The sequence below is a fragment of the Electrophorus electricus genome, chromosome 1 (assembly GCF_041902795.1).
Source record: "Electrophorus electricus isolate QZ-2024a chromosome 1, ASM4190279v1, whole genome shotgun sequence".
In the NCBI taxonomy this organism is placed as follows: domain Eukaryota; kingdom Metazoa; phylum Chordata; class Actinopteri; order Gymnotiformes; family Gymnotidae; genus Electrophorus; species Electrophorus electricus.
Genome location: NC_137497.1, coordinates 36,734,463 through 36,761,917, shown reverse-complemented (window position 1 = coordinate 36,761,917; position 27,455 = coordinate 36,734,463). Strand labels below are relative to the sequence as shown.

At 43.6% G+C, this 27,455-nt stretch overlaps 1 protein-coding gene across 5 annotated transcripts; it reads left to right on the top strand.

The window, feature by feature from the left end:
• The first annotated feature begins 360 nt into the window (after positions 1 to 360).
• Positions 361 to 27,126, top strand: pld1b (phospholipase D1b). Of its 5 annotated transcripts, none has more exons than XM_027008082.3 (26): positions 361 to 436; positions 12,848 to 13,024; positions 13,492 to 13,658; positions 14,823 to 14,965; positions 15,093 to 15,198; positions 15,692 to 15,757; positions 15,868 to 15,926; positions 16,056 to 16,148; positions 16,601 to 16,753; positions 16,852 to 17,001; positions 17,925 to 18,008; positions 18,757 to 18,838; positions 18,931 to 19,041; positions 19,146 to 19,334; positions 19,582 to 19,798; positions 21,323 to 21,451; positions 21,580 to 21,698; positions 21,856 to 21,969; positions 22,074 to 22,184; positions 22,280 to 22,368; positions 22,840 to 22,953; positions 23,337 to 23,386; positions 24,272 to 24,406; positions 24,693 to 24,846; positions 25,027 to 25,144; positions 25,293 to 27,126. In XM_027008082.3, the coding sequence occupies exons 2-26, from the start codon at positions 12,880 to 12,882 to the stop codon at positions 25,515 to 25,517; spliced, it is 3,123 nt and encodes a 1,040-aa protein (XP_026863883.3). In that variant the 5' UTR covers positions 361 to 436; positions 12,848 to 12,879; the 3' UTR covers positions 25,518 to 27,126. The 5 variants fall into 5 exon arrangements, with proteins under 5 accessions (XP_026863883.3, XP_026863886.3, XP_026863882.3 ...); XM_027008085.3 differs by having other exon boundaries at positions 415 to 436; positions 12,851 to 13,024; XM_027008081.3 differs by lacking the exon at positions 361 to 436 and adding an exon at positions 6,002 to 6,153.
• Positions 27,127 to 27,455: the final 329 nt, after the last annotated feature.

Below are 27,455 nucleotides of genomic sequence, written 5' to 3'. Positions count from 1 at the left end.
TCCTATACTAACTTATAACTAGGTAGGCTACATAAAACGTTGTCAGAACTGATACTGTGGAATAGTTGAAACGCATTACTTACTCAAAAGCATATGAATTAGCGCACACCGAGTGCACTTTCGTGATATTAGTAGTCACAGTCATGCCAACGTGTCATTTAGGAGAATTAACATGGATTAATGTTATATTCGTGCGACAAACGTTTCGGGAAGTTGTGATCTTCTCTCGCTCTCTTTCGCCCCATATATTTCTTGAAATTTCGAAGATCTAAACACTTTTGTGTCTGCTTGCCGCGCACCGTGGCGTTACTCAGCAGCTATAATTGGGCGGGTCCTCAGACGCAGTAAGGAAGCAGTTAGCGGGATTTGTTCCGCGATGCATTTAAAGTGACGGGGAACAAGTGTGCTTGAAAAGTCTCGATTTTTCCCTCGAGAGGTAGGTTTATCGGTAGCCGTGATGTTGAACAGTTTTTACCGTGAGATCCTAACAGCTGTGATTCTGTTTGCAAATGTAATGACGCGCCCAAAAGGAACCAGTTAAATTATTGTGCTAAAAATATATAGTGTAGAAGGTGCTGGGTTACGAACTGGGCGACGCATAGACAGCATAGACTTGGTTCGGCCAACCATGACGTTTTGCAACATATCTTCTATGAATCTACAGAACAGCAATACCGGCCTAACACATCTGCTGACGAAATTATAGTTTCTTAGCACAATGTTTTTTACATTTAAACGGGACCTCAAGACTGGCTGTCATATTTATTTGGATAATTGTATTATATTTATGTATAATCATCGGAAGAAGAAGTAATCGTGTCGGTTTTTTCTCTGTTGACGGTTGTTTAGATATGATGGATTAGAGTTTCACACAAGCAAAGAACCTACAAGTCTTGAATGGCAAGTTGATGCTCAGACTCCTGTTGAACAATATTTGTGCTTCATGTACATTTGCTCCACCGCTCTAAAGCAGCGGGCAGGTCAGCTGATGTCTCCTATGACTTCTGTTTGTAGGTGGCAAAGCCCGTCTTCTTTGCTATACGAATTCTTAGGATTGGTCTACATTTCACAGATCTCTGTAGTAAGGTGTATTGCCTGTTCTATTATTTAGGTCTTATGCAGAAAGCCTTGCTTTGTGTGTGAAGTAAGCAGTGCACCAACACTGACACATGTAGGTATGGAGTTACCATTTTAATGATAATTGTGATATAATTGGGATATAATTTATAAGCAAATCTTTTTTTTTTTTTCATTGTTTTTTGTAGTTATTCAGTGATGTCATATTGGTGCTAAGAACGTCCATCTTGTAAAGGATCTGGTATCAAGGTAAACACAGAGCAGGAGTGTTTGGTTGACTTAATGGGTTTGGTTGAGTGTGTTTATGCCTTCTGTTGTACTGTAACAATGTTTTGCTTTGGCAGGTGAGGGAGGTCCTCAATCCCTTAATAACTCGGTTTCATAAGTGCTTCCTCAAGACACTTTAACAGCACCACAATTATTCCCTGCCAAGAGTGACTCTGTGCAAGGATCAAGGGGTCTGGTGGTACATGACAGCAATCAAGAGCCATTTGAAAGGTCCTGAAAAATGACTGATGCAGAGTGTAGATCACAGAGCATGGGCATACCCAAGGCAGACTGGTTATGCTTTCATATGAAGATGTAGAGTGCCATCTGCATTGTCTGTCCTTTTAAATAAAACAGTCAAATGCAGCATGATCAGGTTTTACCACATATGATTCACTCCTACAGATGAATGCTCTGACCCTCACTAAAACACCCTGCCTCTTTCACTGCCCTACTAAATGAGGTTTCAGATATAGCTCCCTGCTTGGCTTGCTTTTTCACAGACTGAGCTAAATGGTGCTCTGCACTTGTATAGTGGTAGAGATTCTCTGTATCGTCTCACTAGAACTGTGACATCGTTGTGTTGTGGTCACTTGCCTGGGTTTCAGCATTTCCTTTATCTTAATATACATGCATCTGTATTGTCAGGCTACATACTGTATATAAGTGTCATAAATGTAGAAATCTTTTATATGAATAGAAGCAGTAACATTTCTACTTCTGCCTATTTTCTCACGCTTATAAAAAACTGGTGTTATTTTAGCTGGACCTTGGTTTGGGCTAGCAGGGGGAAAAATACAATTCTTTATTGGCAGGACAACTGATAGAATGTGGTTTGAATTTGATGGGCTTGTCCTTCACAACATGGGCAAGCTTATATTATGTCCATCTTGGATGGGGAAATCTAATGGGGTTTTACCATTATATAACATAACTTGTATAGTCTGGGTTAATGTTTTGTCTGATAAGTTTTCTCTAGCCCCTTGATGCTTGGGTAAATATCTGATCTATATCCTATTTTGTTCAGCTCAAATAAATAGGCAAGCATGCAAATTTCCTCACTTCTAAAGTGATATTAATGATTTTGAAGATTATGTCCTGGACTGATGGAGAAATCAGTCTTATCGTCACACAGCTGGCATGTTGTACCCTGCATGAGTAACAGGAAGTTGATTAGGGTTCGTAGTGTTGCATGATAACAGTATACATCTTAAACATCTGACTGCTTTCTGGTGTCCTGTTTTAGTTCAAGTTCAAGTTCAAGTTTGGTTTATTTATCACATACATAGTCATACACAGTATAACTCGCAGTGAATTGGTTGAGAGTGCTCTGTCCAAACTGAGGAAAAAGGAAAACAGGGGTGCATAGAGAAATATATATATTCTATATATGTGAAATATATGTATGCATAGAGAAATATATATATTCTATGTATGTACAAAATATATTAACAATGTATGTACAATATATGTCTATTATGATTATATACACAATGTACAATGTATATGGTTGTGTACACAATGTACAGAATGTACAGATCCATTTTGTAGAATAACATTTACAGTTTTTATGTTACAAGGTAATTGAATATATATATATATATATATATATATCACACACACACACATACATACAGTTATGTTACATGGTGGTGGTGGTCCCCACAGTTGATCAGTTTCCCTGATTCAGGGCCCGAATGGCCTGTGGGAAGAAGCTCCTCTTCAGTCTCTCTGTCTTGGTCTTCAGGGAGCAAAAGTGCTTCCCTGACCTCAACAGAGAGAATAGCCTATTGTTGGGATGTGTGGGGTCCTTCACAATCCTCCTGGCCTTGGTCTGGCACCGCTTGTAATAGATGGTCTGCAGGTCAGGAAGTTCCGTGTGAGTGATGCGCTCTGCTGAACGCACTACCCTTTGGAGTGCTTGTCTGTCCTGCTTGGTGCTATTCCCAAACCAGACTGTGATGTTCCCCGTGAGGATGCTCTCGATAGTGCAGGTGTAGAAGTTCCGCAGTAGGGCAGTCTGAAGTCTCTTAGGCGTCTGGTAAAGACGCTGACGAGCCTTCTTTGCCAGGGAGTTGGTATGGCAGGACCAGTAGAGGTCCTGCGAGATGTGAACACCAAGGTACCTGAAACTATCTACTCTCTCCACCATGGTTCCACTGATCCTCACAGGTTGGTAGTGCTGCTCCTGCTTCTTGCTGCAATCCACAATCAGCTCCTTTGTCTTACTGACATTTTGGAGGAGATTATTTTCCTGGCACCAGTTTTCCAGGTGTTTAATCTCCTCCAGGTAGGCCCTCTCGTCGTTGTCCGAGATCAGACCCATGACAACGATGTCGTCAGCAAACTTGACAATGATGGTGGAGCTGGAAGTGGCTGTGCAGTCGTAGGTGTACAGTGAGTAGAGCAGGGGGCTTAGGACACAACCCTGAGGAGCTCCAGTGCTGAGGGTGAGGGTGGATGAGGCGCAGTTGCCCACCCGTACTGATTGTGGTCGGTCTGTTAGGAAGTTGGAGATCCAGTCGCACAAGGATGTATGCAGTCCTAGATCTCCCAACTTAGTAGTGAGTAGGGAGGGGATGATGGTGTTAAATGCTGTTCCCACATGTTTTTGTTTTTTATAATTTATAGAACTATGTTTTGTATCATTGTTTCCTGTGTGTTTGTGATAAGGGAGGGTGGGATGGTCTAATGCCATCGGTAATGTGATGTGATGGTTAAAGCTTTAGGGTATTGTCTGTTTGTGTGTGTGTATGGGTGCATGTGTGACTGGATAGACACCTTGCTCACTTATATGTAGGATTAGGCCTCTCCAACTTTGGCCATCACTGATGAATGTCTTTAAGCTCAGATGGGAGCTACAAGAGTATCTGCCTCACCAACCAATCACAGACTCAAGAGACCAGTATTATATTCTACACTCAGTGCTGTGGAGGGCTTATTGCTCTTTTCTATAACTTGCTTGCAAAATTGAGTGAAATACAAAATTACCGGATTTCACTTACGTTTGAGACTATTCTATTAAAGGCCTTCTGCACTTTGTTCTGTTATAAATTAAGTGTGTGCAGACAGTATCAGTTTTCTGAAGGTGACTATATTGAATTATTAAATAGGATCAGCTGTCAAAAAGTTTCAAAGTCGCATTTACCAATATTTTAGTGTCCATATTTAACACGTGTGCATCTCCATCTCTGCACTTTTCGCTACTAAGTGCAATACACCGCAGCCGCCAGAAGAGGTTAGGAGCTGCACACTGTTTTCTCGTGACCAGACATGGCATGTCTAATATGTGCTTTCATTCATAATTATTGCCTACACAGTGCATGTTTGGTACCTGGACACATCCTTTTGTGTTGTGATGGAGCCTTGCAATAGACTTTAAAAAGCTACACAAATTTGAGTCCAAAGCCTGTCAATTATTCATCTCTTATCATAAGTTGATGCATTTTAGTGTACTTAGGATCAATACTGCGTAGGCTGTAAGAGGCTCTGTGAACTTGACCTTTGTTAGTTTGTCTGTTTCTTATGAATGACTCATTCATCTGGATACCCTGTGGAATCCTTTATTTGCTACGTGACCATAAAACCCAGGGAGGAGTAGATGTTCTGTTGGATTTTTACTGTTAATGTATCACCAGGTCACGGGCAGATAAAGGGGATTTATATCCTGTTGGTATGGTAATGATATTGGTTATAGATGTGTGAGGAGCTGCTATAATGACTGTGCTCCAGATCCAGTTTAAATGCTTCAGTCTCTGTGTTCCTCACATTTACAGATGAACAACAACAACAAAAAAATCTTTAGTAGTAAGGAAAATGTTTGAAACTAAAGAGGATTCATTTCTAAATTAGGATTAGATTACATTTTCTACAATAATGGTGTGTGAGGTATCCTGAGGTATCTTAGCACATGTTAAATATATTCCTCAAGTGAAACCTTTTGAGGGAACCAGAAATGTTGATTGCATGTTGACTTGCCCCTAACACTGCGCTGTTTGTTACGGCCTGTCATAAGATCTGCTATAGTTCTACAGTGTTCTGTGTAGTTCTTTTGAGAAAGTCCGAGAAGAGGCTGGAGGGATATGTGTACGGGAAGGGGAAGGAGAGGTGGAGGAGGAGAGGAGTATGTGTACGGGAATGAGGATGGAACAGAGACATATGTAGGATGTTTGTTAGGAGAGGGAAGTTTCAGGTGAGGTCTTTCTCCCAAGCTTCAGTTACCGCGCAACTCCATACTATAGTGTTCTTCCTATGGTGAGAAGCACACGAGGATGTGCATGTGTCATCTGCAGTGTTTTAGGCATGCAACTCTGCAACAGAGAAACAGGAACACGCGATATGGTTATGATGTACGGATTAAATGAAAGAGAACTGGAGTGATGTTGATGGATATTGGGTCAGATTAGGAAGAATTTTGTGTTACAATAATGGGCTCGCGGTATTAACCAAGAGGCATTTCACACATGGAAACGTCTGCTTCATTAAAGTTCTTCGGATATACTTCACGGGAGGAACCCATCTTGATTGGCCGAAGCACAAGATCAGCATGTCGGGGTCTCACTGTTGTTATTAACAAAGCCACGCCCCTTGGTTTGCCACGTGACTACCATGTCTCAGCCTTCTGCACCTCCCACTGGGGACAGAGTTGCCTGACAGCTCTCTGCCTGCCTGTGAGTGCTGTGTGAGCTTGCGGGCTTTCCTGCTTAGTTGTTATATAAGGATACATTGTGTGCTTTTCTGGCTGGTGAGAAGAGGCGAGAAAAAAGGAAATCGCACACAATGGGGGCTTCTTTGCCAGTGTCGGGGCAGGTCAGTGAGCATGCCTTTCACCGCCGCGCTCTCGCTCTCCTCTTTCCCACGGCTTTGCTTTTACATTTGAAGTCGTTTCATTTGTCTAGGAACCGGTTCTTGACTCGGGCGCTGCACTTGGTTAAGGTCTCGCTCGTGTCCTGGATGTGTTGTTTGGTGTCAGTGCAGTGTATCTTGTGTGCGTCTGTCTGTATCACTACTTTCCAGTTTTGTATACACAGAAAGTAAATTAATTTTAAAAAAAAAATGTCCCCCCTTTTTTCTTTTGCTGGTGATCATAAGCAACTTCTCAATATGCACCATGGGTGTGATTATTTTTTGTTTCTTCTTCTTGAGCTTCTGTGAATGTGGCTGCGTAGTGAATGTGGGAGTTTCTGAATCATTGCTGTATGTTCAACGTTTTTGGCACTCTGTACAAACATGACAGACGTGACAGATACATTTGTGTAATGCAGTGAAAAATATAGGATTGATTGATCTCTGAACAGTATTTCATTTTAACATTTCATACGTTTCATTATAATAAAAACGCCATGTGGTATTAACAAATATGAAACCTGAAACAAGAGAAATGAGCTGTCCTGCTTTACCAGAGCAGCAGGTGTGTGTGGGTGTGTGTATGCGCGCCTCTGAACACTTAGCCACCTGGCTGGCAGGAGATCTAGGGAATTAGTTGGCAGAGGGCCCTTCTACGTACCCAATCACAGTGAGTGGCATCAGGCCACATCTGGCAGTGCATCCTCCCTTAGTGCCGGTTTCTAGTTGAAGCCCACTGCTTTAAAAAGCAGTACTGACCATGTAGAACACACCCGTCTCTGTCCTAGAGAAGAGCTGTAACAGCGGCGCCTTGTCCGAATCAGTAGATAGTTGCTTAAAAATTGCCGTCTGAAGTGATTGAATATTGGGGCATGGTCACTTGTTTATGACAAGCACTGGAAAGGTTATTACTGCTGAACCTGACCTAATAACATCCGTACATATAAGAAATGCAACAAATATTGAGGTAATTAATGACTACATGCATCAGTTTTTTTTTGTTTGTTTTTTTTTTGTTTTTTTTAATCTTTAATTTGAGAGCAAGTAGGCGATACCTCCAGTGAAACACACTGAATAGGCCTACAAGCCTGCCCTCCTTCAGTCTTGGACTTTTCCCCCTCTCTCCTTTGTCAGGAATGTTCATAAAACTGACACAGACTAGGCCTTGCTGTGCGCGTCCTAGAGCACCTTGTGCAGTGAGAGTGCATGTGTGCGTTAGGAAGAGCACGGGGAGCCGAGGCCCTGCGGCAGTGTCTGTTGGACAGGCTTCTTTTTGGGTGTGACCACTGTTGAGATTTGATGGGGACATGCTCCATTAGGTAGCTCTGCACCCAAACGCTGGCCAAAACTACAGTTGTGCATGTGGGGGGGAAAAAAACCCCTGACAGACTTCATTTGCACAATGACGAGAGCTGACTTGCAGGCTGTTTTCTTTGCTCTGCTAGAAGGTTTTCGTTTTTGGTGGTGGAGGTGTCATACTGACAGTGCTGTGGACATGGTTGCACCACACCTTTGTCGAGAGAAAAAACACCTTTGACAGAAACAAGAAAAGCATATCCCCCACCCCCTGTGTGAAAATGTTGCCGTCATGTGACTGTGTGTTGCAGTCAGACTCCTGCATTGATTTAGCAAGGTTATCAGAGCTCTGGATCACATCAGTACTCCATAATGCTGTCCTCTGCTCCCTATGCTGAAGGCATTTCCACAGCAGGTGCTTTTCCTCTTGGACAAATGTGGATGTTTCTGCTTCGGCAAAATATTTTGTCAACATGAAGACAGCGTGACAGTAACTGATCATCCTGGAACTATTTTGAGGCATACATATTTTCATCTCCACATTCTTCTCTCCATCACGTACGTGAATGTTTGCAGGAATGTGTGAATGACAGCAGAAGCAGGATAGACGTTTGGGTGTGAAGCACTGGCATTGCTGCACCCACAGCAAAATGAGAGTGGCCAGGACAGTTGCACTATTTGCATGTAGCACAAGTGCAGTTTTCGTGATGTGAACAGGGCCCTCTGTGTTGGAGTTATCTGTTAGATGCTCAGGCAATGTTCAGCAAACTGCCTACATGGGGTCAATGGCCCTTCTTTTGCGACAGGTGTCTGCTCTGAGATTTCTGAAAGGAAATAGAGAACTGTCACCTAGGAATTTTGGCCAGCGTTGATCCCAGTTTAACTAGTCTGAGGCAGATCTTCTGTCACTCTCAGTTGCCCATGTTTTTGTACACTGTCCTCCAAACTGTACTTCTCTCAATAAACACACCCATCTTTTGGTGTCATTTAAAAAAAAATTATTTACTTAGTGCAACACAAGGTTCTTGACTCTTGTGTCTATTGTGACCCATTTGGAGCAGGATTCAACTCCCGTCTGCTGTAACAGGATGCCGTGTGTGTGTGTGTGTGTACGTAGACATCTTTAGCTAATGCTAGACCCAGAACACTCTCCCTGAAACTCCTTCAAGACCTTTCACTATTGTCCCAATTGTCTGTTGCTCAACTGTCAGACACAATAACCAAATTTAATAACTTCATATTTCCATTTGTGAACACATGTGAACGTCCTGATCCTTATCTAGCTCAAGTCAAGAATTCCACTCTGTGTGAGGGTAGATAATTCTATATTGAAGATGATCTACAGTTTGACAAGGAATAAACAGTATATTTATCTGATTCCATAACCTGATAAAATATGAGCTTCTCCTACCTGCTCTATTCCTTGTGTGAAGCAGTGGTGTTGAAAATAATATAAACTCTTACATCCTTTGTATGATGTAATGTGTGCTTTTGGGACCAACTGGAGAATCTCACTAAGAAGCTGAAAATCAACCAGCCTATCCTGTTACAACAGAACAATTTGTGTGTATTTACAGTACCACAAAACCACCACCAGAGAAAACGTTCTCTCACGAATTATCTCTGTAGGCTGTAGTTTGTAATTGCTTACTTAGAGTTCAACGTCATCTTGCCTGAAAGTCCATCAGCACCCACATGCCCTCAGGACACCAGCTGTTCCAGGCACTTGACTCTGAGAAACTCCAGTATTATTAGCACATCATATTTTTTATTGTTGTGTTCCTCTCCTTCTCCTGACCACCATTGCATTCCTGCCATTCCTCTGTCTGCTGCACTCCTTTTGTACTGGGGCCATGGTGTACTGTACATATTTACACAACACTTGCTGTTTTTTGCAGTTATTTACAGTATTTGTTGTGAATTGGCTAGCTTTCTTACAAAGTTCTGGCAGCCTTGTTCTGGATACTTAACTGATTTTGTACTTGGTTTTGACCTCGCTGACTGTTGTGAAAGCTTATAGCTGCTGAGCTAAGAAACAGCTATAACAGACACTTTGAAGCCCACAGTAAGGTTGTGAGCATGACTGTGAATGTGCTGGCACACAGACACTGCAGAGCAATTTTGGGAAAATATCAATATCATAAGTTTTTTTTCTGACTGGTTTGCAGTTGAAATTTAAGTTAGTTATGCTTCATAAATGAAGCTCCAGGTATGTAGCCAAGTGTATATTTTTTATAAATACCACCAAGTATATTTACCTGAAAAATACCCTTAAATTGTTTTATAAAATTAACGATATTGTTAATAATGTGTCATTGAAAACTGCATCCTTTCTAAATCAAAAAATCAGTTCAGCATGATATGAAGTAGACTAGAGATGAGTCTTCATGGAACCAGTGTCTCTTGAACTGGGAATAATAGGACTGAAGTTTTTCCAGGGAAGACCTGTGGCTTTGTGGTCAGGCGTCGGGTCATTTTCACACGGGCCCTTGTGGACACCCCCGCTCCACGCAGGACGACGCAGCCGTTTGAAGTAAGGCACCTCGTACGTACCGTCTGGGAGTTTATTCAGCTGCAGGTTGCTTTAGGAGCTTGCTCGGAGAGCTGGCCGCTGATGACTAACGAGTATTCTTGGCATTTGAAAGGCCTCCAGCACTTTTTTTTCCCTGAGGCGGAGGGGTTCCCCTCTGCCCTATTACGACAGAAAGGAAAGTAAACTTTCCAGTAAAGGCAGCTAGTCCAGAGGACCTAATGTGCCAGTTTGCGAGCATACGCAACATGAAGTTTGTTGTCATGGTGACGCTCCATTCATCTTGGTCATGACTCCCACTTGAACACTGGTAGGCAGACTGCAAGTGCGGCTTCTCTTGGCACCTTTGTTTCGCCTACATGGGTGCATTGTGGGTTTGGCTCAGAGATAATACATTTGAAGATAACTTAACTCATCTCTTTACTTGTAGTTACATTAGAATAGTTTCTAATTACAGATCATTTAGGTACTTTTATCTTTTTTTGGCGTCCATATATGTGATGAACCTTCTCATGTCCACAGTGATTTGCATACTTTGCTAATAAAGATTTAACAATATCAGAGATTCAGAGATTGCGCAAACCTTTTATACACATCTTCGTATCGGTACGAAAGCGATGTAAATTTAGTTAACTGGGCAGTGTTCGGGGGAGAGACAACGCTATGTTAAAGACAGAACTAATTCATGTGCAGTTCCCGAGTAACTACTGCTTTAAAGGTTTTTGTTCACACAGACTGGATCAGCAGGAACATACTGCTATAATAAGCATCCATTTTTCAGCCATTCATGCCAGCCATAATTATGTAGCGTTTTAAATGAAGTGGGCACCGCGTCGAATACGTGTGTTTGAGATTTTATTTTTATTTTAAGTAACACTGCAAATATCTAAACAGGTTCTCCTTATTCGTTTGGTTCGAAACCAACTTATTGCCAAATTGCCGCATGACGAGCGCTTTTCGCTCTACTGGAGTCACATGTGCTGCAGTTTCTTTGTTTCGTCTGCAAACATTCTTCCACAGACTTGAAATCCATTAGAATCTTTTCAAATGGAGTTTTGAAAATGTATATTTGTAAATAATTAGTTGGTCATATATTGGTCTGGCCAAAAATTAAATGTTTTTATCCCTTTCTTATATAACCCTACATTATACTGCTTCGAAGCCATCGAAAATCAACATGGTAAAACTGTGACAGAACGCAACATAAAGATAATTCCCTAAATATTGATAGTAATTTAAAGGATCCTGTTAGTTGATAATAGGGACAGTTTGCTGTGGACCACATCTCTACGTGGCTTTGACACCGTTACCATTTCGTATCCGTAGAGACAGGCCCTTAGGCGCGGAGTGGGCCTCAGTATACTTTCCGCGAAACGACATTAGCGAGCGTTTTATGGGAAAATGACACCGTAAACAAACCCGTAGACACACTTGGATTAACTTGAAACAGTTGATCTCTTTAAATAGTTAAAATTAAATTAGTTTTAAAATCTGGGCACTGTGACTTTATCTAACATCGGTGTACAGATGTGTTTTGTGGTTGGTTGTGCTCCTCGTTTTCTCCAAAGTATTGCGTGTGCTCCGCACAGTAACCCCCAAGACTGCTATGGAAAAATGACGTTAAGCCCCGTTTCTTCAGATTTGGATTTACAGCTGTTCCAGCGCATAGCCAATCTGGAAAGAAAATTGATGGCTTGAATGAATTTAAATACACGTAGCACCAATTTTCAAATATTAGGATGGGCTAGACTGCATGAGGCTGAGAGTAAATGTAGGTCCTGCATGTGTTGTTGCTCTGTTTCTACGTGCTTTGTGCACTGTTGGGTCATAGTTCCATAAGCCTTTTTGCTTGCTTTTCGACTAACTCGTATCTGTTGAAACGTTAGCGGCTATTGCGCATTAAGAGCCGTAAAATATTTCAGATGCAGAAAGCGGCTTTAAGCTTTACTTCTTTCACAGTTGATGCATTAGCCACAGGCGTGGGGAGGGCACGCTTTTGCTCCTTACACGAGCGCCGGTAAGTGACACGGCCACGTTTAGGCCACGCCCCTACAGGCTGGAGGAGGTGGTTTTACGTTATGCTGTGAAGCTGAGCGTCGCGGCGTGGGAGTGCGGTACTGTTGTCGAACCTTCTCTGTGCGCCATCTACGTTAAACACACAATTTGCTCTTCGTTCTCATGTCATCATTCCGTTCACCAGAAGGAAATAAAGGGCACCGAGACATTTTATAAGGTTATTGAATGTAAGAGAATTGAAGGGAGCCTTGTATAGAATGGAGCCAGAGAGTATGAAATTTGCGTGTGTCTTCCCTATTGTGAGTCGCCTCTGTTTTACATAGAGCCGTTGGGTGGCTTTAAATAAAAATGAGGAACATGAAGTAATTGTGAGGTGCTTTCGTCTTGGCTGTCTGACTTTAGAGCTGATTGACATGTCCTAAGTCATTACGTTTGCCTGATTTTTGAGCACAGACATGGGGAACATGCTGTGCCTGTGTGGAATAAATTCCCATTCATAATGTCTGGTGTCTTTGGAAAAAACAAAAAAACAAAAAAAACAAACTGTGTGTTCCAGTCTGTTAAATCCTGTTTAATCACAGCCATTATGGGACAGCTAGGACAACTGTGAACAGCCATCTTTTGCCAAGCAGTTATTAGACGGAGCATGAAACTATTTGCAGGAGGTGCTGTATAGCAGGAGGTGCTGTATAGCAGGAAGTGCATAGCAGACGCTGCCACCAGCTGTTTTATGTCCCTTGAGAGCAGCACAGGTGTGACTATGCAGAAGATTCTGGAAGCTGCCCTAACGTTCCATGCACCATATCTGTGCCACAGCAGAGCCCTGGCTGGCAGACTCCGTGTTAGCCATGCTGAAGCAAACGGACCCCACTGCCAGCACCCTGCACCTGGTGGCTGCCGACATGACCGAGATCATGGAGAAGCTGGACACGCGCGAGCTGGACATCGGAGACGGGGAGGATGTGTTCGACGGCCACGATGCCAGTGGTCCAGGTAGGAGGGAAAGTAGAGCCCTACTTGTGAGACGGATGTATAAGCCTGGGAGAATGGCGTCTCATCTGGATTCCATGTAAGACACTGGATATACAGACCTAGAGAGTTTTAATAAACATCAAAGATGTCTTAGCCCTAAATAATCTTCTAAATAGATGTTTCACAGGTGCATAGGTTCCAAACTAAAGTACAAATGTCCAGCAAAGAAGCATGGAAATATAACTTACTTTCATTCATTAGTTTTGATTGATCAATTGGTCACTATATTCATACATTTGTGGAGATGCTATTGTTTTAATGGATTTTCCCCCAGTAATATGTGGAGTGGGGGTTTCTATCTTGGGCCTTTTTGCACAGGGCAGATTTAAGCTCAGCATGACTGTAAGAGTGAGTTTAAATAACCCTGTGACATTTGATTGAAACTTTTTTACAGCCATAATAACTCCTGACTGATTTTGTTTCTGCAGAATCCCGCATCCCCTTCTCTGCTGTGTACAAGACAATGGGCTTCAAAGAACCGGGAGCTCAAGTTTTTCTCACCACGCTTCCGATCACTGCCAAAATTCTGGAGGTGGAGCGTTTCGCCTCTGCTCAGGACCGCTTCAACACTACCCAGCAGAGGAGCGTCTCCAAGGTCAGGACCTGAATGATCGGATGTCAGCAAACAACTCTTATACTGTTGTGTCTCTGGGTATGCGTGTGCGCGTGCATTACTTTCTGAATTAACACACTTGCTGCTGTGTCTCAGTTCATTCCAAGTTTGAGAGCCAAGTTTCATACAACACCAGATGTTCTCTTCAGTCACTGTGTTTCACAGCCTGTGTATCAGAATCTACAATGGCCTTCAGACCACTTCAAATCAGAATTTACAATGGGCATAAGAAGGTGTAAATAGGAAGCTGGGTGTAGAGTTAGCAGTTATGACACCCCACCATCCTCTGCCTGCAATGCGTGTTATGCAGGGGAAGGCGTCTGAAAAGCCAAAGTGTGAACTGTTGTCCAACATGCATGTTTTTTCAAAATTTAGAACCTGCTGTGTGGTGCAATTCTGGTGGCTGTGACCCACACAACCATGCATGTGGCGTGGTGTTATGCTCACGTTGCTGGATAACTGGCCAGTCTCTCCTCAGCAGATGAGCATGATGGGTAAAATCAAGTAATGTAACCAGGCCTATGTGTGCTGTTGTTAGGAAATCAGTTCAAGTAGTCAAATTTCCTAGTGGTTTGTAAGCTATTTTCAGTAATTATTTATTTTCAGACAACTGAAAATAAAAAATGGATGCAAACCTACTATAAAAAAACGTAGCCAAACCTCATGACACTGGCCACTTCAGCCGAGGTTTACAGATTGGTGGAAGGCCAAAGGAAACAAGACGCTTCCGTTTGGCACGATAAATATTTTTATCAATACAACAAACTCTCGATTACCTTGAGCAATGATGTATATCGAAGGTGTGCTCTAATAACTATGGTATAAAGAAACCAAACATTTCAACATTGTTTCAGTTACTATGTAGTCTTTATTAAAGGTGACAATTAAAAGTTAACTGAACATTCTATTGATTTATTGCACTCAAATGCAATAAAAAAAAATTCTATTTCCTGCTTCTTAGTTAAAGTTGGGTGTGTACCTAAAAGTGATTTTTTTTCACAGATGGCTTGCTGTCTTTCATCAGAGACACATAATTCAGTTTTAGATTTCTCGGGTGATATCGGGTTTAACCCCTTCGGTAAAATCTCAGGTGTAGATGTATGATGTCAGGTTTAACCCTTTGGCACGGTGTCACCTGTCCTACAGAAACTGCCAGCCGTCTTCAGGATTGAGCTGAGACATGGGACTTTCAGCTGGATAGTGAAGAGGAAGGAAAAGCACTTCATGGAGTTGCATCGGGAGCTCCGCACCTATAAGACCTTCCTGAGGATTCCTCTGCCCTCCCGCACGTGAGCTCCCACACGCGGCACTTCTCCACCTGCATCTGCCACATTGGCTGCATGATTATTCTTTTCCTAGCTGCAATTTTATTTTCTCATCTTGTCTCCTGCATTTCTCCCATCCTGGCATGTGTAGCCATACAGAGCGGAGGCAGACGGTCAGACAAACGCGTCAGATGCCCTCTCTGCCTCGCGGCGGCGGTGATGACCTGGCCAGGGAGGAGCAAGTGTCCAGCCGGAGGGTCAGTTTCCTCTCTGTCGTTCCGCTCATCACCTCCATTATACCACGTCAGTGGTATAATGCAATTTTGTAGGCCATACTGGGAATAGTGGATTTGATAATGTACACTTTGTGTGTTATTTTTTACTTCATGGTTTCGCTGTCGTTATTTTGCACTGATTAGTGTATATTTTCTAGAGAATTAAGCGCTATTAATGTCATTGTGATTAGGTAGTGGGGGCAGTGAGGATTGTCATACCATATAATTTGTGGCTGTAATTTGTTTCTGATGATTGTTGTTGATGTTTTTGTTGTGCGTACCAGCATTCATATAAAGAACTGAGTAGCTTTGGACATAAAACATTTCTGAGAATCCAGGCAGTAAAATTGTTTTGTTTTCTAAAGTGTTTATTGCCTAATTCGTAAAGGGGAAGGAGGGGACACTCAAAATGCCTGTAGAGAAATGTTTGTGTTTGTTTAATATAAAAACATGATGCACATGATTCATTTCACAGAGGCAACTTGAAGATTACTTAAATAAGCTACTGAAAATGCCATTGTATCGGAACTACCACGCCACAGTGAGTTCTGTTTTCTTATCAGAAATATGCTGAATACCAACCCGTGTATGAAGTAATGTCCTAGTTGATTATATATATCTAATTGTTTGGTTCCTATTTGTCGGTCTTAGATGGAATTCATTGATGTGAGCCAGCTGTCCTTCATTGAGGATTTGGGACCAAAAGGCTTGTAAGACATTTTGTTGACTGCGTACTGTCATCTACAAGTAGGTTATTGATGGAGAAATTGATGTATATTGAATGACCAATGACAATCTCAGTTACTGATCCTTGTCCTCTTGCCCTGCTTCCTGTTCAGGGAGGGCATGGTTCACAAAAGGTCAGGAGGTCACCGTATTCCTGGACTCAACTGCTGTGGCCACAGCAAAATATGCTACCGCTGGTCAAAGCGGTCAGTGAATTTCTCACGATAAGCCTCATCTGCACATCTCCCCATTTCCTGTTTGTTCAGACTCAGTGTGTGATGACCCAGTCCTCTGGTATTCTCTGACAGGCCACATTTTTGCTAATTCCATGTGCAAAAATTGATACAAACTCCAGCCCCCAGTATAACCGTACAAGGCACTGAGTGTTCTGATTGTCTAGTTCTGGTGCACTAGGAGCAGTGTGAGAGAGCAAAACTGGAATCCCTCTGAGGAGCCTCCAGGGCAGGACTGGGAAACATTATGAATTACATTATGATATTGAGATTGTGATAGACATTTCCCTTATAAAGCACTTTAACCATCTTTTTACTATTTTTATTTTACATATTGGACACTGTTCTATAGAAAACATATTTTTTATGTGTGTATGTTTTCAGTAATTTTTGTATGTTGGTGTTTGGCATGATGCCCTCCTCAGGTGGCTGGTAGTAAAGGACTCCTTCCTCCTCTACATGAAGCCTGATTCAGGGGCCATCTCATTCGTCCTTCTGGTGGACAGAGAGTTCTCCGTCAAAATGGACTCCAAGGACACGGAGACCCAGCATGGTGTGCGCATTGACAGCCTGTGCAGGTATATGATCTGCTGTCTCCTCTACTATACACTCCTTTTATGAGAACTGGCTGCTGGACAGTTGGAGGTGTGCATGATCTCTCTGTTACTTGCTGCAGGAACCTGGTTCTGAAGTTCTCCAGTTTCCGCCATGCCCGCTGGTGGGGTCAGGCCATCGACGAGTTTGTGCACAAGTATGGCAGTGCCTTCCTCCGGGACCACCGTTTCAGTTCCTTTGCTGAAGTGCAGGAGAACATCGCAGCCAAATGGTAAAAGGAAACCCAGTCTCACTGTGCAAACTCCACTTAAACATATTTCTGTATGATCATTAGAGGTAGTGGCATACTTAGCATTGCAGATGGGTGCTAGCATGTACTCCCCTGCTGAAGTGTCGCCTGGTAAAGCCGGTTTCGCTGGAGTAACCTGAGAAAATGGGAGGGAAAGTGATATGCTAGCTGCGGTCCTCTCCTGACCCTTCTCGTGACACACGTGATGGCATTCGCACGTGAGACTTTGGCTGACATTCTGGCGGTGAGACAGCCAGTACCACTGACCACAGCCAGTTTAAGGAAGCCCATATCCTTCTCACCTAAGACCTACAGACGCCCACTGACCTTGGCTGAGAAGAATGGTGTAGAATGAAGTTTCTTTATTCTGCTTGTTCTGAGAAGAACACGGTTTAATATGGTAATGTTAAAAGAAGTAGAGAAGAGAGAAGGGGTCTCTGCACTAGACACCTTAAATTCAACGAGGACATCCAGTTCTCAGAAAATTTTATACTGGACACAAACTTAGTGTTATCGAACTGGCCCAGTAAATTCTTACCCATCATAATGAAGCTCTGCAGTCCCAGTTAACTTGTGTAATAAAGATGGATCTTAAAAGATTAATTATTTTAAACAATTAAGTCTGTCATTTCAGGTGTATGTGAGCTTTATTTGATCTTCTCAAAGATTCAGCACTTTTGCTTATAGTTGCTGATTACAATGTGGGTGTGACTCACTGGGAAAAAATGGCTGACGTCCTGCATGAAGGATGACTGATTCCACAGTGGTGGTTCTGTGAATTCTGGCCATGTTGTACTTTCTGGATTGTGAGGCTACTAACATTGTGAAGCTGAACTCCTTTATCGTGGAAATGTGCTTATTGTGCACAAATCTGATTTCTCTCTGGTTGGTGTGGTGTGTTTCAGGTACGTGAATGGTAAAGTGTACATGGAAGATGTGGCTAATGCACTGGAGAAGGCTGAGGAGGAGATCTTCATCACTGATTGGTGGTGTGTGTTAGCAGCACATGAATGAATTGGCATGTATGTCTGGAAATTAAAATTGCTTAGACTGGTCTTTGAAGCAACATATAAAAGCTAATGCAAGCCACCAGTATACCAACAGATAGCAGGGACAGAAATGGGGAGGTTTCCAAGAAATGTTTTTATTGTTTTCTTGGAATGTTGATAACGGTTACCTAACCCTGAGTGGAGCATGCCAGCATCTCTGTTGATTTATAGATTCTAGAGGCCTGGAAGAAAGAGTGTTAGATTTGCAATGTGTTCCAGGAAGGCAAAACAAGAAAGAGTACAAATAAATAGTGAAATGCCAGCGAGATTCACACACACACACACACACACACACACACACACACACACATGCACACACGTGTACACATACACACTTACCAAAATGCACACATTCAGAATGCATCTCCAGAAGGGAACACTGGTCAAACAGATCAGTTACTTCTATCAGGCAGAAGGCTGGTGCACTGTTACGGGGGTGTCAGTCAGGGTGTGCAGAAATCTTTAACCATGTGTTTTTGTGTGTATGTGCATGTTTGTATGTGCAGGCATGTTTTGGGTGTATGACTTTGAATGTTTTTGTGGTTATGATTATTCTATTGGTTTGTGTTTGGTATATGATATAGATATCACAGTACAGAACAGTAAGACACTAATGCTCCTTGATTGGATAGATTAGAATACTTTATGTACTATAAACAAAATTTATGAACTATTATGCTCATGGTAGGCTGAGTCCTGAGATTTTCCTCAAGAGGCCTGTCGTTGAAGGGAACCGCTGGCGTCTCGACAGCATACTGACGCGCAAAGCGGTGAGTCAATCCTGTATTGTTTATAATGAAAACAGTCCCATCACCTATGAGATATGATTATGACAATCTGCTGATGCGCTGTGCCTTTATAGCAAAAAGGAGTGCGGATATTTGTGATGCTGTATAAGGAAGTGGAGCTGGCACTCGGAATCAACAGTGAATATAGCAAACGGACTCTACTACAGCTCCACCCAAACATCAAGGTAACACTGGAACACCAGGAAAAGCACAGTGGGCGAGAGGGACGGGAAGGGAGAGGAGACGGAACCAGGATGGGAGACCGATAAGAGACCTCTTTTTATTCCAGGTGATGAGACACCCCGACCACGTGTCATCCACTGTTTACCTATGGGCTCATCACGAGAAGATCGTGGTCATCGACCAATCGGTGGCCTTTGTAGGAGGCATCGACCTGGCATATGGGCGTTGGGATGACCATGAACATCGGCTGACTGACGTGGGGAGCGTGACCAGAACTCTCAACGCTTCTGCAGAGGTAACATTTAACATTCACAGTCAGCCTAGGCCATTTACTGGTGTCTGTAACAGGCATCGAATTGTGTCCACAGTAAAACTGTCCAAGTACTTTATCCATTGGAAGCAACGAGCATTTATCCATTGGAAGCCACAGCCATCTTTTCCCCCAGGGTCCCGTGTACCCTTTAGTGTGGCTGCGTACTTCCTATCTTCCCACTTAGCAAGGTGAACACTGCAGAATAGTCTTGCTGTCCTCCCTAATGCAGAACATGACAGAGATGTCACCTATCATGGCGTCTCCCCCAAATGGGTCTGGTCCAGCCCAGAGCAATGGGAAGAGCACGGGCATGGACATGACGGAGCAGCCCAGACTGAGGGGCCATGGGAAGACCAAGAGGAGTCGCTTCAGTATCCGAAAACGCCTGCAGAAACACGGGCTGGCCCCAGCCGACAGCGTGAGCAGTGTAGACAGCTCGGAGGAAAGTAAGTTTGACTTTTCCTCAATACTCCACAGTTCAAAATGTACTGTGGTTTTCTAATAGATGTCATTGCATTTTGTTTCCTGCATTTGCAGTGTAAAACAGCACTCTACCTCTGACCTGTCTACCCCTGACCTCTTAGGAGTTTAGCCTTACGTTCTTACTTACTTACATACTGTATTGACCTTTGTTAGCTAAATTCATCTTGTCTTTCGGCATGTGCTGAAGTTTCTGCATGCCTGCTACATGAACCAGTCAGCACTACAGTCATCCTAATCAGTAGGTTTTAGAGGCAGAAGCAATTATGTCTGTGTAGTCAGTGACTGACCGTGACCTGTAAAGTACAGCCTCTATAGACATGCTTAGAAATGATCACATATATTTACTCAGATCGAAATAGTTGGCCACATTGTGAAAAGCACAATGGCCAGGTTTCCACTCCCAAACTGGCCTACATTTCTCTGTATTGGCTTGAATTGATCTGCAGCGACAACAACAAAGCTCAACAGATTTCCTGGACTAAACACGCACAGCAAGTTGTTCTGAGTGATTTGACAAGAACTTCCTTTTTGTGGCGACAAACTAGAAAGGCAGACCAGTTTCAGCACTATGAAATCAGCTTCCAAGCAAGTCAGACACTTGTCATGTCTCACAGATGTAGCTTTTTATGGCAGTTCTTCTATCAGTATGATTTTCACTTTCTTGTTTTGGAATGCATTTCTTAAAATGTATTCTTTTTTGGGAAATTCTGCAATTTAACTTTGGCTTTAACTTTGATGTCGCGTCGTGTTCTTGTGAGAGCTGTTTGCATGGCTGCCCTTCTCTGCAGGTTATTCTAGCAGCATTCGCAGCCAACAGATTTTGATCCCCCTGAAATAGATGGAGAGAGTGGCCATGTGTTCTCTTGCCTCTATCAGGCTGGTGAGTGAGACGCACGACTGGCTGGAAGACCTCCCGTGTGACTCTTTCTGTGCCCTGTCCAGATCGCTGATCCAGGACCAGTGTTTCTCTCGTGCGGCCATTGTTGGATTGCTTTTTTTAAATTTATTTTAAATCCTCGAGCATTACAGAGGACCTGAAAGCTGTGTGACGTGCTGTGGGTCCCACTCTCATAACTTCAGCATTGAGAAATGAGCCTTTCTCCGAGCTGAATCGGAGAGTTATGAGGCGTGATGCTTCTCTCAGCTTCTGTGTTCTGTGCTGCAGCAGCTCCAGGGGAAGATTTATGAGTCAGTCCGGCTTCTTCACAGCCGCCACTAGAACGTGCCCCACTGTTCTCGTGACGCCTTCGTGATCGATCTTTCTGGTCTGTCTCCTAGAACAGAGCAGTGAGCTGCAGAAACTGATTGATGGTGTTTTTTGCTTGGTTCTGTAAATGCATGGGTTTGGCATGGCATTCTGCATCACAGTATTTTGGCCTTCTGCATTTGTCTTTTAATCTGTCTTCATCTCTGTGGATTTGTGCTATAATCTGTCTTCATCTCTTTCTGGATTTCGCCTGAGCCCTTGATGTCTCTTTGTGGTTCAGAGGCAGACACTGCACCGGAGCTGCAGGCTGATGTCATTGGTCTGATGGGGAACACGCGCTTTTGGCATGGCAAGGATTACTGCAACTTTGTCCACAAGGACTGGATCCAACTGGACAAGCCCTTCGATGGTAAATCAATTTAACTCACGTATGCATATTACAGTAATATTTGGGCATCAATTAATTTGTCTGTCCAGCAAACATCTTTTTATTTGGAACTGGTCTTAACTCGCTTTTTAATTTTGCTGCACTCCCAGATTTCATTGACCGGCATACGACTCCCAGAATGCCTTGGCACGACATTTCCTCTGTGGTTCATGGGAAGGCTGCCAGAGATGTCGCGAGGCACTTCATTCAGCGCTGGAATTTTACAAAGGTGGCAGCTTGGCGCCGTTGGCAGTAGTACCCCATTTATGGCCTCAACACTGTTTAAAACCATCAAACGTTGCTCAGACATTGTTTAAACACGGCACACAAATGACTCCAACACTGCTCAGCCATTGTCAGGTCCATGTCTCACCATTCTCTCTTAGATAATGAAGCCGAAGTACAGGTCGCTCTCCTACCCGTACCTCCTTCCCAAGTCCCACAGCACCGCCAACGAGATCAAGCATCAGGTCCCAGGCAGCGTCTCCACTAGAGTGCAGGTAACGCTCACAGCTCCAAACTTGGCTCCACCTGCTTTGGGACTGCGGCTACGTTACATTGCATCATTGGGCCTACGTGACCTCCTGTCTGCGTTTGCCCCCAGGTGTTGCGGTCAGCATCGGACTGGTCGGCTGGCATAAAGCACCACGAGGAATCCATCCACAATGCATATGTCCGTGTGATCGAAAACAGCAAACACTACATCTACATAGAGGTGAGGGGGCGTCTTCTTGGCTGGACTGGATTTGCAGATTCAGCACAGTTTCATTGTGTGCTGTGCATACTGAGGTGTACGACTGTGCCCTTCAGAACCAGTTTTTCATAAGCTGTGCTGACAACAAGCTCGTGTGGAACAGGATCGGCGACACTATCACATGGCGGATCATCAAAGCGCACCGGTGAGCTGGCTGTTTGCGAACCCGGCAGCTTTTCCATGGTCACCCTTGTGCCACTATGCTTTACTTAAAACCCTTGCAGTGGAAATAATGAGGTACTGTCAGCTTTTGGTCCTGGACATTTACTCACCATCAGAGCAACCTTCCATTCCACATGCTGCTATGGTCACATGAACATAAGCACACACACACCCACACCAACCACAGTGAAGTCACACTTGTTCATGGACAGTTTATAAAACAGTTTGGACTAATTGCTCTTGTGCTTGGCTTCATGGTTATAGTTTGCATTCTACTTCAGGTACGTGCTGTTCAGTCTAGGACAGGGTGTACATGCAAGGCAGTGCTGATGCATTTAATCTTTTTTACACGAAACGGCTAAGCTCCCTTTTTCAACTCTCTTCTGCCCAACTCTCCCCCACCTCTCTCCACATTCACATTTCTTCCCTGTTTTTTGTTTTTTTTTTTAAACAGGGAGGGCCAAAAGTATCGCGTGTATGTGGTCACGCCCCTCCTGCCTGGGTTCGAGGGTGATATCAAGACTGGAGGAGGGAGTGCACTCCAGGCTGTCATGCACTTCAACTACAGGTAATCCTGAGACAAAGGTCAACAGCAAAGTCGGAAAAGGTGAACTTCCTGTTGGGTTGTGCATTATGCAGCTATGTAAAGCAATGAGGAAATTCAGTGAAACGGTGCAAATCCAGTGAAGGTCAGATCTGGAACACAATATCTGAGTTATCTGATTAATCCAGTTACATTCAATTCAGTAAGCAAATCTGACATTTAAGCTTTAATGATTAATCTATTAAAGAGACATTTCTTTTGCAGGACACTGTGTTACATTTACACACAGAACACATGACATAAATATAACCATTTTGCTATAATTTAACCATTTGATGTAATGTGTTTACAAGTGTGTTATTAGACATATTTCTGTGACATTTTTGTTTTTCTTTGCTGTTTTTCAGAACGATGGTTAGGGGAGAACATTCCATCATATCCCAGCTGAAGCGAGAGAGTGGGTTCTAAATTACATGTGTCTTAATACTTAATTATATGTGTCCTATATGGGGCCTGTTTCACATGGGCTGTCTCACTGAGCTGTTGGATTGTGGGCTGTTGAGATGTTTGCCTTTCCGTTAAAAGTGCCTCATGTGGGGAGCCAGATAGCATTCAATGTCTCTCCTCAGTGTGAGAGAGAGAACTGACATCAGGCTGCCTTGCATTGACTCCATCATTTTCCAGTAAGTCATCCCTCAAATAGCAGCTTGTCTATATAGCATACACTTCTCTGCAGGCAACAGCAGGTAAATGATCACTTTCTGTTTTGGAAGTTGCCATAGCCACTCACAATATTAAATGGACGTCAGCAGATCGGACAGGGTTTTAGCACAGCTACTCGGATCGGCACCAGGGCTGTAGTTTAGTCAAACACATCCGTGCCATTATGGGCTGGGTTGGAAACGGCATTGCTAGAGCGGTGCAACACAAGGCCCACTGGGGTTGTTTAAAGAGCGATCCCTGAGTGAAGGAGACGCACCACCATGGGCCTCCTTGGAAGACTGCTCGCCCGCTCACCGGCACGAGGCACACGTCTTCACTCTTGCAGTTGTGGTCGGATATAGGCAAAGAGAATGAATGCTAACCATGTAAAAGAAGTAGAAGTGAAATGTCTGTGTGCGCGCTCGTGTGCCCACATATGAGTGTGAGAATTGCCTTGCAAATTTTGCCCTTGTGGTTGAGCTATTTTTTCTCCTCTGTGACCTAATAAGGTTGCGTACTCCAGAATCATGCGTCTCATGAATGGAGACTCTTACTCGTGCTGAAGAATCGCTTCACCTCCTGTGTCTTCTGGCAGTAGCATTGCGGGGCATCAGCTCTCTCGATCTGACTCTTTGTGCAGTGGGAGATCAGTGGATGAATTACATCTCGTTTGGGGGTCTACGGACTCATGCTGAGCTCGAGGGCAAGTTGGTGACCGAGCTAATCTATGTTCACAGCAAAATGCTGATTGCAGACGATAATACAGTCATTATTGGTGAGTAGAGGGCTTTACATTATTTATTATTTACTAAATATATATTAATCATTTATTTGTTATAATCTATATGTTTATTATGTAGTGCTGAATAGTACAAATATTGCAGACTGCTAGGGATGATGAATGGCAAAATGTCGCCACCTGGTGTTCCAATGTTATTACACATGCACATTGTCTTTTTTTTTTGTTCTACTTCTTATGAGTAAAAATAGTCTCTCCATCTTTTTCTTTTCTCTTTCTTTTCCTTTTCTGGTCTTTCTTTCTCTCTGTCTGCCACCTCCAGGTTCAGCCAACATCAATGATCGCAGTATGCTGGGGAAGAGGGACAGTGAGGTGGCTGTCATGTTTGAGGACACAGAGACCGAGACGTCCGTGATGGACGGACAGGAGTACCAGGCTGGCCGCTTTGGACTGCACCTCCGTCTGGAATGCTTCCGGTGATTATGACCCCCCCCCCCCAACTCAGTTGCTTTATGTAGGACCATAAACCAACAGCCTCCTTTTCTTCAGAAGCGTCTAGTAATGGAGTTACAAAATGTACTATAAAGACAAATTACAATGATCCAGTTTTAACCCTTTTTCCAAGTGTAAACTGATCTATTTTACCCCCTGTACAGGATAATTCTGGGTGCCAAGACAGACCCCAGCATAGATGTCACTGACCCCATCAGCGACCACTTCTACAAGGACGTGTGGCTGACTACCGCCGCGCGCAATGCAACTATCTACCAGAAGGCCAGTTTGTTATCCATGCCCTAACCTCCAGCTCACACGCAGTGAACCAGTTAACACCATCTGCTGCCGCTGACCCGTGATCATGCACTCATAGCTCATGTACCCTCCTCTGTTCCATGCCCTTGCGTGTCCTCCTCGTCCGCTGCAGGTGTTTCGCTGCCTGCCCTCCAGTGACGTGCGGACCATCCCGGAGCTGGAGGGATATCTGGCCAGGACAGGCCTGGACCGGGACGACCCGGCCCGCGCACAGGAGGAGCTGAAGAAGATCCGTGGCTTCCTTGTGCAGTTCCCCCTCTACTTCCTGAGCGAGCAGAACTTGCTGCCGCCCATCGGTTCCAAGGAAGCCATGGTGCCCATGGAGGTGTGGACCTGAGGGTCCGCAGGCTCCCTTCCCCCGTGCCCGGCCGGCGCTCGTCTAGGGACCTGTGTGTTACTTGGCCTGGTGCACTCGGGGACAATTGTTGGGCTCGGGTGTTTTCACTATAGACCCGAAGAACATAAACCAAACGAGAATAGGAGGGACTTCTCAAGGAGCAACCAGTCAGTTTCTGGGCACTGATTGTACTAAGCCAGAGTGATTCATATCATTGCCGCCAGAAATTCCTTCCTGGTTCACATTGTGTCTAACACTATGCAGCTGGAACAAAGACAGAAAACATACTACAGTGCTCTTGTGTCTGTTCTACAAGACCCCCTCTGATTTAGGGGGTTTCTGATTGTAAACGTTTTTCAATATCCTGTGACTTCAGACATTCTATAAAAGGCACCAGTAAGCGCTGTTGCTCAATGGCTGCTGCAAAATGCTTCCTGTTTCCTTGTCTCCAGTTCTGCAGTCTGGTGGCCTGTAATGAATTAAATGTATTACACATCTCTGTGTTGAAGTGCCAGTACTCAGCGTCTGGTGCATGCAGTCCACTGGTTGTAATACTGCTTTTATACTGGCCTTTGTATTTTGCCATGTTTTCTTCTAAGGACTGTTCTGCATTAGATATATTGTAGGCCAGGTTTGTATGGACTGGCCGAGGCACTTTATTATATAGTGTAGTGTGTGTATATAGTATATTATTTACTGCCACCCTGCCGTCAGTTCTACGTGCCTGGAACTTTTGAAAGCCATCAAAGGGCTTTTCTTTGGGGCCACGTTTCACTGAAGTGCCTCTAGAAAGGTTCGTGGGAACAACATTATTCAGTCTTATACAGTACATGCCTACAGGTCTGCTTATCCCAGCACACAAGAAAACCTCCGTGGTAACAGCCTCGCAGAGACACCTCAGCCAGGGCTGAGTCCTCCCACTTCATGGAGAGCAGATGCTCTTGCCTTGAACCGTCATTGAAGCTATCTTTCGAGCAGTTAAAATAAATGGATGCGATACAGTGGATGAACTGTGCGAATGAACAGTGTTTTATGTGTGTCAAGGCAGTGGGGTGAATGATTTGAAGCCTGTGTACACGTTTTGCATTGTAAATTTGGAAACAGTTGTGCTCTGCAAACAGCCTCTGTTAATAAGTGCATGCACACTGACCCCTCCCCCCCCACCTGATTCTTTTTTTCCTTCAGAGTACTTGTTAGAAATAGTAAGGAGCTTCACTAAGCTGAATACACAGGAAGTGGACTTCATGCAATTCAGTAAATACATTTACATTTATGGCATTTAGCTGACATTTTTATCCAAAGCAACTTACAATTATGACTGAATATAATTTGAGCAATTGAAGGTTAAGGGTCTTGCTCAGGGCCCCAACAGAGGCAACTTGGCAGTGGTGGTGCTTGAACTGGCAACCTTCTGATTACTAGTTATTAAATGGTGTTTAAGTAATTAAATAGTGTTTTTACCAGAAAGTACATTCATGTAATTAAAATGGTGATTTTGCCAAGTATGTGAACAGAAAGTACATTCATGTAATCAAACAGATTTCACTGAGTATGTGAATAGAAAGTACATTTAATGTAATTAAACAGTGATTCTCATGTGCTCATTTAACTCATGTCCTTTATGCTTTACTTTTTCTGAGTCTCCATGATCTGGGATTTTTACAATGGTGGTGTGGTGTGGGTGTGAGTCTGTGTGTGTTCTGTTGTGAGTTAGGGGCATAGAGCCCTATGCCACACAGCTGTCACATTCCCCACATACAGAAGCTAGCACTTTAATCTGAGTAGCCCCTTATGCTGAACTTTGACTTCTTCCCTCTTGCCAGAGGCTACACCCAGATGTCCTTGGTTGTCTCAAAGGAACAAGCGAGATGTGGAATTACTCAGTCATTTTGCACCATCCATTCTCTGAACAAGAATCTTATCACATTTTTGTTTGTG